The sequence below is a fragment of the Oryza sativa genome, chromosome 2 (genome assembly GCF_034140825.1).
Source record: "Oryza sativa Japonica Group chromosome 2, ASM3414082v1".
NCBI lineage: Eukaryota > Viridiplantae > Streptophyta > Magnoliopsida > Poales > Poaceae > Oryza > Oryza sativa.
Window position 1 is genome coordinate 6,418,094 of NC_089036.1, and position 11,789 is coordinate 6,429,882.

At 44.1% G+C, this 11,789-nt stretch overlaps 3 protein-coding genes across 3 annotated transcripts; 2 read left to right on the top strand and 1 right to left on the bottom strand.

The window, feature by feature from the left end:
* The first annotated feature begins 2,178 nt into the window (after positions 1 to 2,178).
* LOC4328713 (nuclear ribonuclease Z) lies at positions 2,179 to 4,524 on the top strand. The gene is made up of 6 exons (XM_015770252.3): positions 2,179 to 2,748; positions 2,854 to 2,949; positions 3,059 to 3,172; positions 3,550 to 3,618; positions 3,718 to 3,792; positions 4,089 to 4,524. The coding sequence occupies exons 1-6, from the start codon at positions 2,269 to 2,271 to the stop codon at positions 4,161 to 4,163; spliced, it is 909 nt and encodes a 302-aa protein (XP_015625738.1). The 5' UTR covers positions 2,179 to 2,268; the 3' UTR covers positions 4,164 to 4,524.
* LOC4328714 (pectate lyase) lies at positions 4,292 to 7,169 on the bottom strand. The gene is made up of 4 exons (XM_015770251.3): positions 6,733 to 7,169; positions 5,685 to 6,384; positions 5,297 to 5,503; positions 4,292 to 4,874 (listed from the first exon to the last, which is right to left on the bottom strand). The coding sequence occupies exons 1-4, from the start codon at positions 6,945 to 6,947 to the stop codon at positions 4,656 to 4,658; spliced, it is 1,341 nt and encodes a 446-aa protein (XP_015625737.1). The 5' UTR covers positions 6,948 to 7,169; the 3' UTR covers positions 4,292 to 4,655.
* Positions 7,170 to 8,921: 1,752 nt separating this feature from the next.
* LOC4328715 (NAC domain-containing protein 23-like) lies at positions 8,922 to 10,776 on the top strand. Its single transcript, XM_015770253.2, has 2 exons — positions 8,922 to 9,184; positions 9,917 to 10,776. The coding sequence occupies exons 1-2, from the start codon at positions 9,010 to 9,012 to the stop codon at positions 10,498 to 10,500; spliced, it is 759 nt and encodes a 252-aa protein (XP_015625739.1). The 5' UTR covers positions 8,922 to 9,009; the 3' UTR covers positions 10,501 to 10,776.
* Positions 10,777 to 11,789: the final 1,013 nt, after the last annotated feature.

Below are 11,789 nucleotides of genomic sequence, written 5' to 3' on the forward strand. Positions count from 1 at the left end.
GAGCGTTTTGAGGAAGCTTCATGGACTTTTAGTATATAATAGATAATAGATAGATAGATTTGAAAAATCTCAATCAGGTTGAGCAATCTTCATCTTGGCATGCAGAAAAAGGGGACACAATATATGTTGGAATAATGGGCTAGGCCCAATTTATTCTCAATTAATTCTATTGGTCCACAATTAATACTATGGGGATTAATATCAGCTTGAAAATTTAAGTGGGAAGATCTCAACTTAAATAAGGAGCTATTAGAGAGCCCCTGTTAACCGGTTGAGGTGGTGGTGGGACAGCCACGCGCGCGCGCGCCGGGCTGGGCCGAGGCCTTGGCAAGGTAGGCAGGCGGCTGGTCTCTCTCTCTCGTTTTCATTTTGTAACAGACGGAGATTGATTCAGTAATCAATTCGGTTTTAACGAGAGCGAATTCATTCGATGTTAATCATGTGATTAATTACGCAGATTGAATCCGAGTGTTATCCTTGCGCTACAATTCCTCTCAGCAACAGACAGAGGAGTAACATCTCTCTATCTCCTAGCGGACTGTCTACTTCCTCCTCGATTCCCCTTCCTTTTCCTGAGCTGCTTCTGGCTTCCCCGGTTCTGTTCACTTGCGCGCACGGGTGATCAGGACGAGCAGGCCTCCGGAACTCCGTCCAGTTGCGTACCTGCATGGGTAGGCGGGCGATCAAGTTTTTGGGGAGCGCTCTTGGGCGCGACTGCTCCTGTTCGACAACGGTTCTACACTGCTACATCTTCGCCAACATGTCGACGGACAACACCAACACTCGCACTGGCACTGGAAAGCCTCAACTAGTACATGAGCGTTCTCAGGGTATATGTCCATTCCCTTACCGTTAATTATGCTGCTAGAAGATTTTTCTGTTAATGCTTATCGCAATGTTACAATTGCGTTACTATGTGAATGTTATACTTATTTTATGAAAAGCATGCTCATGCTGAGCACCATCACTAGATCAATTCTCATTGCAAATGTCATGTTTATTATCTTGTTGGTGGACCTGCAGCCAATTTTGGGTCAAGAAGAAGAGAACGAGGTAGCGGAGAGGTTTGAGGTGATGTTGTGTGGTGGAGAAATGCGTGAGATGAGGATTGTGTCCGATATTTCACTTCGCACCGGTTGCTCGATCTGAAGCATTTTCGGATTTGTGATTCTATTTTGAACATTTGTGTTGTGGTACTGAAATTTCCGAGATTTCAGAAAAACTTTTTAAAATAATTCGAACTAATTTTAGCCAAATCTAAACAAATTTGGACCAAATTCAAAAAAAGAGAAAAAATTTGAAAATTATGACGAAATATTTTGGTGTCCGGTGAGGGTCCGAAATTTCGGGAATTCCGAACGAAAATTATAAACATTGTGCATGGGAGTTTAATTACGGGGATGGGAATTTATCCTCATGACTCCCTGCCTTTCAATACGCTGGGGGAATTGGGAGGAAATTCATCTTCACTTAAAATATAATTTCCTTCTATACTACGTAAGACTATCGGATTGAATCCAATAAACTTCTAAACTGCCTAAGATATCTGTCCAAAATTAGAGATAAATTAGCAACACCATACCAAACCAACCAAAATGACAAATTAATTCTCAGTCCAAAATTACATGCATGGACAGTGCAGCAACAACCGGCATCCATGAATCCATAAACCGAGAGTGGCCAAACAGCTGCTACTTCACCTGCACTGCAACTTCTTGCGAATCCTTAACCCTCTGAATCTGATAGGTTGTCAAGATAATCTTGCATTTGTGGCTTTGACACGACGACGATGACGAACACTGCCTGATTCTGATGGAGCAGAAGCTGCCATTTCCCGATGGGCACAGCAAGCTATTCGACCGAGGAATCTCTACCTTCGCTGCCGATGCAACCTCTTGCACCGGCAGCAAGCTGGTCGTCGGTGCCGAGGAGAAGCCCTTCTCAATGTTGATGTTATTCCAATACACTCCTATAATCGATAATATTGTAAGCTAATATATTGACGTGCAATTCTTTTACGTCTTCGCGAAAAACCGGTAATGTCGTAAGGAAATGCCCCCAAAAGCTCCCACGTGTTCACCCTTCCAACCTCTTACAGGCTAGATGTTGAAGAAGCATCCTGGGCCGTTGGATATCAATCCAACGCATAGCAGTAGTCGACCGAGTAGACATTGACTTGGGCCGTGCCCGGCCCGGCCCATCGTGCTTCGTGCCAAAACGGGCCGTGCCGGAACAACCCCCCACCACGGCGGCGGCGGCGGCGGCGCCATGGCGAACAGCGGCAAGTCATCGCCGGCGGCGACCTCCACCACCGCGCCGCCACCGGGTCGGCCGAAGGCGAAGGCGCCGCCCCTCACCGTCGAGGGCTACCCCGTGGAGGGCATCTCCATCGGCGGGCAGGAGACCTGCGTCATCTTCCCGACGCTGAGCGCCGCCTTCGACATCGGCCGGTGCCCGCAGCGCGCCGTCTCGCAGGAGTTCCTCTTCATCTCCCACGCCCACCTCGACCACATCGGCGGCCTCCCCATGTACGTCGCCACCCGGGGCCTCTACCGGCAGCGCCCGCCCACCATCTTCATCCCCGCCTGCCTCAGGGACCCCGTGGAGCGCCTCTTCGAGCTCCACCGCTCCATGGACCAGTCCGAGCTCAGCCACAACCTCGTCCCCCTCGAGATTGGTCAGGAGCACGAGCTCAGGAGGGACCTCAAGGTGAAGGCCTTCAAGACCTACCACGCCATTCCCAGCCAGGTGAAGGGTTCATCAGTTCTTGGTTGTTCTGGATGAATTATTCTTGATTGATTGATTTGGTCGGAAATGTGTGGTGAATTTGGTTGAGATGTGATGTGATTGTAGGGGTATGTGATATACACGGTGAAGCAAAAGCTCAAGCCAGAGTATCTTGGCCTCCCTGGGAGCGAGATCAAGCAGCTGAAGCTGTCAGGTGTGGAGGTCTGTTGTTGTTTTTTTTTTTTTTTGATATTGTGGATGTCTGGATGAAATGGAATACAATTCACAATTTAGTTATGTTGTTGATGCTGTGCGTGGTTCTGTTTTTCAGATTACGAATACATTGACGGTGCCTGAGATTGCTTTTACCGGAGATACGATGGCAGATTTCATTCTTGATCCTGATAATGCGGATGTTTTGAAGGCGAAAATTCTTGTAGTGGAGGTATTGCTTCTTATCGTCTATATGGTTAATTTGTTGTCAATTGTCATTGTTGCTATTCAGCCTGAGAAAAAAAAAAGAGGGAAACTGTTTCTTCAAGCACGGATATCAGTATATTACCAAGATTAATTTTATCAACAGAAGGAAAAGCAACAGCCTTTGCTTTTCAGGAGAGATTGATTCCAACTCCATATTAACTGATAACTGAGTACCATTTTTTCAAACTGAAACCTTTGCGGAACCAATTGGCAGCAATTAGTGGGAACTATGTTGCCTGAAGCATGTTTCAGTTTCCATACTGAATATTTATTGTCCTTCTCCTGACGAAATTTTAATTATCTCCAAATTTAACTTAGTGAACTGTGTTCTGGAAATTGCAGAGTACTTTTGTTGATGACTCTGTTACAATTGAGCATGCAAGAGAATATGGGCACACCCATCTGTTTGAGGTTATTCCCAAATTTTGCTTATTTCATATTTCTGTGGAAGAAAAACATTTCACCTAGCATTGCTAATTTTGCCCTTATCTTTTTTTTTTATGTATGCAGATACTGAATCAGTGTGACAAACTTGAAAACAAAGCTATTCTGCTAATCCACTTTTCTGCTCGTTATACCGCAGAGGTGAGCTATCTCTGTTGTAATCCAATTTTACTTATATCATTTTATCCTGATTCAATTAGTAATCTGTATGCTTTGTTTCAACTCTGTGGATTTATTTTTTGTTTCAAGCAAGTTTCACCAATATTGTTATTTTTTAATGCCATCATTATGAGCAGGCAAAATGTGCCCACTTTTCTTGTAGCATCCTCCTTTCCTCTTAAAAGTACACATGTTTGTGTTTCATTCTTTACAAATAAATACATTTATCTTCAATTTTTTTCTCACCATCATTAAACATTTCATCACATCCTTTTCAGGAAATTGATATAGCAATCAATAAGTTGCCACCCTCTTTCAGAAGTAGAGTTCATGCATTGAAGGAAGGTTTCTGACAAAGATGAAGTGATCAATCAGAAATGAAGCATTCAACCTTACTCTCCTCTCGATGCACTCATGTACCAAGAACTCTTTTTTTTTTTGGGGGGGGGGGGGGGGGGGGGGGGGATCGAATCCTTAACTCTTGAGTCCTGAAACATTTCTGTAGCACCCCTTCACACACCGAACATTAACAATATTTTACATTTTTTTGGTCATTGGTGATCGCAAAGAGCAATCGTTACATCCATGCTGTATTACATTATACATAGAGATAGTACATGTTGTGGATAATCCCTGGCCCCTCTTGAAAATACGAACATACCAAAATTCACTCAATTTCAAGACAAAATGGACAGGAAATTTAACCTGGCTACCCTTCCATTTGTCACCCTTCTATGTCGTCCAAATGTTTAATTTTCTTTCCCCATTATATTTTTTTTCTTGATGATGATGATCTCCGTGGTCGCTCATGCTGCATGCCTACGTGACGTCATCTCGCCGGCGGATCAGCACGGCTCGCCGGGCCGGCAGGAGAGCGCGCCGGCGAAGCGTGTGAGCCTCCTGACGTAGGAGCCTGGCTTGGGCTTAACCATGTCGGAGCCCTTCACCTTCCTGTTGATGGCGCCGTTGGACGCCTGGAAGTAGGCGCCGTTCATGAACAGGTCTCCGTCCGAGCGCCACGCCCAGTTCTTCCACTCCCACTCCGGCGCATAGTGCCTCGTGATCTGCTCCATCACAGCATCGACTGTTTAGACGATGACACGGTCTCTAAAATATGGTCGATGGTTTCTTTTTTTAATATCAACATGGTCTTTAGAATACGACGGTATTGATTTTCGTGTATCGACACGATCTACGAAACATGAGACTAGTAGGTGTTACTTCCTCCGTTTCAGCTTATTTGTTATTCTAGCAAATTTCCCATAAACAAGTGGAAAATTACATCGTTACCTCATTAATTACTTCCTAATTGTTTCCCAAAGCTTATTTATAAACCGTTGTGCACGGTTGTATTGATAAAGGTTAGAGATGGAAAGTACTCTCTAAAATATTTTGCATTCCGGAAAACGGTTATTACTATTTTGATAAGGAATTTCAATGCTAGCTAGAATGATAAGTAATCTAAAACGAAAGGAGCTAATAGTACCAGTTTGGCGGCGATGTTGGGAGGGGCGATGTATCGGTTGCCCTGGCTGAGGATGGTAGGGCTCATGCCGCCGCCGATGGCGTACATGAGCCAGTGCGTGTAGTCGTTGTTGACGACGTGGAAGAACCCCCACCGGCATCGCGGCATCCGCTGCACGAGCCCACGGCCGAAGTGGTTGAACGCCACGGTGATCTGCATCACCTTATCCTGCGGGTAGGGGGTGATAATGGATCAAGATCCATGGTTTTTTTCTTTTCACAACTTTACCTAAGCTCTCATATATTTTTAGGTCAAATACAAATTAAATTTTAGCACACCCTATTTTGAACTCAGCCCTCAAATTTCGCAAATTTTAAAAGTTGGACCATTTATTAGCAACCTTAATTACCTGCGGGTACGAGTCGCTGGCGCCGAACAGCATGACGTCGTTGTGGTTGGTGAAGTGGCTGTTGGAGATGGTCACCCCCGTCGAGCCCTGCACGACGTCGATGAGCCCGTCCTCGCACATGGACATGGAGACGTGGTCCACCCACACGTCGGTGGCGGCGAAGAGCGAGATGCCGTCGCCGTCGGCCCGCGTGCGGGGGCCGATGTGCGTCGGCGAGTCGCGGACCGCGCCGCCGTCGCTGTGCTTCACGTCGTGGACGTGGAGGCTGGTGATGATCACGTTGCGGGCGAACTGGACGGTGATCCCGGCGCCGCCGCGCGCGATGTGCACCTGCGCGCCGCGGCCGTCGATGGTCTTGTCGCTGGCGACGAGGAGCTCCTGCGTGAGGCGGATCACCATGGACTTGGCGAAGGTGATCCACAGCGGCGCCGCCTGCATGGCGCCCCACCGGAGCGTGCCGTAGCGCGGGTTGGCGGCGTCGCCGTCGCCGGGGTCGGTGACGACGTAGATCTTGCCGCGGACGCCGCCGGTGGCGCCGCGGCCGAAGCCCATGGCGCACCGGGCGAGCCGCTTCCGGTCGGTGGCCCAGTCCTTGCGGCAGCGCCAGCACCGGTCGATCGGGTTCGTCGCCAGGCACGGCCCCTTGTACTTGCTGTTCTTCCCACTCAACTCTCGCCGGAGAACGCCGCGCTCCGTCGATCTACATCGTCAAACACATGGGGGTAATGGATTCTAATATCTCGAGGAAATTAAATATCCCCTCGTGCATGCACATTTTTCAATCAAATTCAATGCGAATGGCTGAAGAAAATTCTAAAAAATAAGTTGACAATGTAGAGTACGGTGCCAAAAGGATATTTACTGGAGGGATTAAAATAGTTTTATTGAACGCATGCGCTTTTGTCATGCAACGATAATGGCAATCTAGGATTCCATCCCCCGATTTCAAACGTAAGTTTGAAAGAAAGCTAGTTCAAAATTCGAACAAAAACTTAAACATAATACGAATTCCGACAAAATTTGAACGAAAATTGTGTGAATGGCATGCCTGATGACAGCGTGGTTGAACTCGTTGGTGACATTGAAGGGGTCCGGTTTGTACACCTCCTCCGCCGCCGCCTCCGCCGCCGCCCTGCGCTTCTCCCAATGCTCGTCGAACTCGCCTATGCCGGCGTTCGACACAGCGGCCGCCGCCGCCAGGAACACGCCGGCGACGAGGAGGAAGGAGCCGGGCTTCCTCCACTGGAGCCTCTGGTCATCCATGGATATATATCTTCCTATATATTATTCTCTTTGTCTATAACTATATACTATTTGTCATGAAACTTTGTTTCTCTTTTTTTCTTTTCTTGATTGTTTAAATAAAAAAAAAACTTAATAGGGTTGGATTTTTTTTGGGGAAAATGAAAGAACCCTATTGCTAACGTGCGTGGATTGAGGAAGGAGAGGGTTATATATGGAGGATGAGATGGTATAATTAGAGAAGAGGTGTGAGGCGAGGAAATAGGCAAGAAAAAGCTCTGGGTTTTTTTTTTGTGTGTGTTTGTGTGATTTAATTATTGGTGGTGAAGAAGCTTGTAAGAACTTGTGTGCCATCAAGTGACATTACTTTGTTTTTTTATTGTGTAATATTTGGCGCTCTATTCTTTGTAGGGAGAGACAGGGCAAAGGGTTAGTTCAAATTAATAATTCCTGTTGATCATTTTTTTTAGATTAATTGATTTTTATTAATTCAGCCTCTGTATCCACGAAGGATATACACAGCCATTTTTTTTAGGAATACACATATTATTGTATTATAAACACCTCTCAAACAAAGATTGAAAAGGAGATAAACACCTCTCAAAGGTCTAATTGGATTCAATTCGTCCTCCAGTATATCCCGGGATTGGACACTGTCATCGACGTCGTCCTATTTCTCTGAAGCTGAAAGATAAAGACCACCCAGATGAATCACAAATTCGTCGAAACCGATGAACCAAATTAAATGGGAAAATTCTTCATCTAAGTTCATACAGAAAAAGGACCTGGGTCTTTTCATCACGAGCTTTGAAAAGATTGTAGACCTCCGAGTGATCATAACACTTGGCCATCAGCTGGTACAGCTAGCTTTGGGATTCTAGGCGAAAACGGAATTAAATCACAAACTGATAAACAAAATGCAAAAATTTGAATTTCTTTTATGTTGATTTGGATAATCGGAGGAGATCGTTGAATAGGCGAACTGACCGTGCTGCATCACAACCGGTCGTGTACACAATCATTTTTGCAGAATGTGGGTGACGTACGGTGTGTGACAATCAGAAAAATCTGACTTTTTTTTAAAGATGCGGACATCCCTCTAAATATTTTTTCAAGAAATTGTGAGCGTGTTGGGGATTAAACATAGAACCTCGGAGTTGAAACTACACACCACTTACCGCTACACTATCAAATGCATCTCCTACTCTTATCGTATCAATGTGCTTGGTAGAGCCAAAACATTGGATAGGCATGTACATGAAATGTGCTTTCAAATCATAAATTTGACACGAGTGTTCGTATTTATAGCTAATTATTCTTTCAATGGTAGGCGATGTACCCGTCGACAGCGATACGCCCGTGGTGACTTCGTTAATCTCAAGATATACTGACCCAGTCTTTCGGATGTCCTCATATGAGTAGGGTGTGCATTCATAAACGGATGAGTGTGCGTGTGTTATGAGCGTCTACATTTGTACTGTGTTTATAGAAAAAACTTTGGATAGGCATAAACATGAAAGGAGCCCCCATGTGATATTTACGTCTCGCGTGGGAGCAACACACCCTAGCAAGGATTGCGTGGTGCCACCAGGACATCCGTTTCTATCTCTTTTTGCATCTCTTTTCTCAACTCAACGTACACGCGTAAGAGTTGGTTTTAACTTTTTTTCGTCCAAATTGCTGAAATTGCCAAATAGGACATTACATGTCCAATGAGTCCCTCCAAACTCCGTTGGCAAATTGCAACTTTTGCAAATCAACCTGTACATCGTACACCACCTGTATATATAGACAGAAGCGCACATAGGACAGATAGCTAGAAAGAAAGAAATAAAGCATATACTTTTAAGCAAAAACAAATGTAAAGAGCATGTCACCTTGTCGATTCTCTATGGTGATAGGGTCCAGGGCAATGCCATGTCATGCTATCTTATCCCTGTGCTTTGCACACAGCTTTTTCACCAAATCCCTGCAAGAATCCTCCTATAAATACCCACCCAATTGATCCATCAATTTCCCATCACAAAACACATAAAACTATATCATCATCTTCCATAGCTGTACACATCCTATATTTTCATTCATGGCGATGACACCGCAGCTAGCATTTTCTCGCATGCCTCCAGGGTTTCGGTTCCAGCCGACGGACGAGCAGCTTGTCGTCGACTACTTGCAGAGGCGTACCGCTGCGCAGCCATGCGTTACTCCCGACATCACCGATATCGACGTTTACAACGTCGACCCGTGGCAGCTTCCAGGTGCTATATATATGCGCACTTTAATTTGCATGAGCCTCACTACATACGGTGCTCTCTACTGGTAGTAGAAATCAATCTAAACCGTTAATCTTATTTGACCGAATGGTTCAGAGATCTATTTATATTATGGTAGTAAAATCGTGGATGGGTGTTATCGTCAGAAAAAAAAATAGGGGTGAAGGGTATAGTCGTCATTTAGCAGTGGCTAAACTCTTTTTTCTCCTTTTTTGGCTTTTTCGATGAAATATGAGCGATGCCAGCGCAATAGATGATCATAGATCAATTTAGCTGAGAAAAAACATAAATGACAAAATAATTTCTAATCATTGTATTAGTAAATTACTAATTTACCTTAATAATACTGATACTAGTAGTATAATACTACCAGTAGAGAGCACCAGAGCGTCGATTTGCATACGAGGCAGGGCGGAGGCAGGCCTAGGACAGGTAGGGCTTAAGCCCTAGGCTTGTTGCCTCCAAAATCATGGTTAAACTCTCTTAAATCATCATTTAAATTTGGGAAAAGAAATGAATAACTAATTAATAACACCCTACCTTTGTCCTACTCTTAGAGTCCGTCACTGCATACGCCGAAGTTCTATTGATAGAGCAGAAAAAAATTACAAAATTATAACCCTGAAATGTCGAAACCAGGAAAAAGGAAAAAATATATATTGATTGTGACCCTGATAGATGCGATACTAATGCAACATATATTGACTGTGTTTGTAGCCATGGCGATGTATGGATCGGATCATGACCGGTACTTCTTCACGATGGCGGCCCGAGAGGCGCAGGCCAGACGAACGACACCGTCGGGTTTCTGGAAGCCCACCGGCACAAAGAAGACGATCTTCGTCGTCGCCGGTGGGCATGAGGTGCCCACCGCCGTCAAGAGGAGGTTCGTCTTCTACCTCGGCCACCACCAACCATCGGGCAGCAACAACAACAACAAAACATCATGGATCATGCATGAGTACCGTCTCATGAACTCTCCAAGAGCGGCAGTGCCGTCGTCTTCTTCGGTGAATCGTCTTCCCACTGATGATCTCACGGAAGAGATGGTGCTGTGTAGGATCTCCAACAAGGACCTGCCTAAACCACCCTTCATCCACAACAGCTTGTTGCAGTTCTCTTCAGTGGGGTTGAATGGTGATGGGTATAATTACTTGATCCTTGATCACCTTGAGCCTCCAGCAATGGAGTATCCTAATGTTGGCATTGGTAATGTTGATGATGCTGCTGCTGGTACTGATGATCCGGGTGACCTTGATGAGGAGATTGATGATAGCATGCAAAGAAACCATGGTGGCTAGAATTAACCAGTAGCATCATGAGTGAATGGTTTTGCGGGAGATTTGAGTTAAATATCAGATAATAAAATAATAATACAAAGAATAAAAAGAAAAACAAACCTGTATAGTTAGCAGGTTTTGATTCATTTCGTTGAACTTTGTGTGCTTGTTAGCTAGCCTATATACCAAACATGCCTTGGCGAGGCTTTCTATTTGTATATAGCTTTTTTTCTTTTTTCTATTGTAAGGTTCGAACTCTATTGAGTTGATTGAATAAACATTATGCAATTTATGTAACATATTGTCTATAAAGTTCTATTGGCATGCATATTCATATATAGTTACAGTCCTTTAGTTTTAAATTGAAATTTCATTTTAAAAGTTCATTATTTGTCATTGACAATAATGACAAAATGCTCTAGTATGTTGTTTCCATTTACAAATGGAAAGTCCGTTTGGTTTGGCTGTTACTGTAACACCCCAGGTAACCACGTACATAGAATGCCACACCAAAATACACTCAAAAACTAAGTCCTAAAATTATTAGAAATTTCGGCAGAGTCTCCCTTAAAAATACGGACATCACGACAGGCAGTTATAAGAAAGGTCAATACCGATATAAACCACACAATCCAAACCATCCTAGCTCCATAAATCCCACGTGAAAAATAAGAATCAGAACCTTAAATGACCTTTACAAGTTCTATGCAAAACTTATGCTGAGCAAAAATTATAGTCTAAAACTAATTTCAATTGTGTGCAATAATAATGTGTAGTCCAAGGGTGCTACTCCCACCCCATGCCGATCGATGTCATTAGGTACCTAAAAACCAAATTAAACATAAGAGTGAGTAAAGAATACTCAGCAAGTACAATCTTGAACTAGTAAAACATACGCATGATTTATGCATTAAGAAACCAACATGAAGGGTTGGATTTACTTTATTTTTAAACCAAAGAAGTCAAAAGATAGTAGTTCCCTCCCGGGCAGGTGTGAATATCCTCTTAGCATTACCGGTAAGCCAAGCAAGCGTAATCAGCGCTTCACAAGGATCATGAATAAAGATCCAAATTGCACTCCCATAGCTACGCATGGTTCTTGAATAATGTAAACAGAACATCCGGAATAATGAAACATGAATAACGTCATGAATTTGAATATGGGTCGAAACACGAATAAATAGCATAACGTCATAGCCATACAATCAGTAATAACAAGCAATTGAATAATAATTATGCAAGTAAAGCCAAACAAAACAACTCAGTTTTGTCCATCACATAAGTCCGTCTTGTACTTACTTTAACTCATT

Bases quoted from the DNA above. Each gene is read 5' to 3' on its own strand.
- LOC4328713 (XM_015770252.3), top strand. From the start codon at position 2,269: ATGGCGAACAGCGGCAAGTCATCGCCGGCGGCGACCTCCACCACCGCG. The intron at 2,749-2,853 runs GTGAAGGGTTCA...ATGTGATTGTAG, and splicing joins ACCACGCCATTCCCAGCCAG to GGGTATGTGATATACACGGT. The intron at 2,950-3,058 runs GTCTGTTGTTGT...TCTGTTTTTCAG, and splicing joins TGAAGCTGTCAGGTGTGGAG to ATTACGAATACATTGACGGT.
- LOC4328714 (XM_015770251.3), bottom strand. From the start codon at position 6,947: ATGGATGACCAGAGGCTCCAGTGGAGGAAGCCCGGCTCCTTCCTCCTC. The intron at 6,385-6,732 runs GCATGCCATTCA...TTGACGATGTAG, and splicing joins TTCAACCACGCTGTCATCAG to ATCGACGGAGCGCGGCGTTC. The intron at 5,504-5,684 runs GTAATTAAGGTT...CCCTACCCGCAG, and splicing joins CCAGCGACTCGTACCCGCAG to GATAAGGTGATGCAGATCAC.
- LOC4328715 (XM_015770253.2), top strand. From the start codon at position 9,010: ATGGCGATGACACCGCAGCTAGCATTTTCTCGCATGCCTCCAGGGTTT. The intron at 9,185-9,916 runs GTGCTATATATA...CTGTGTTTGTAG, and splicing joins CGACCCGTGGCAGCTTCCAG to CCATGGCGATGTATGGATCG.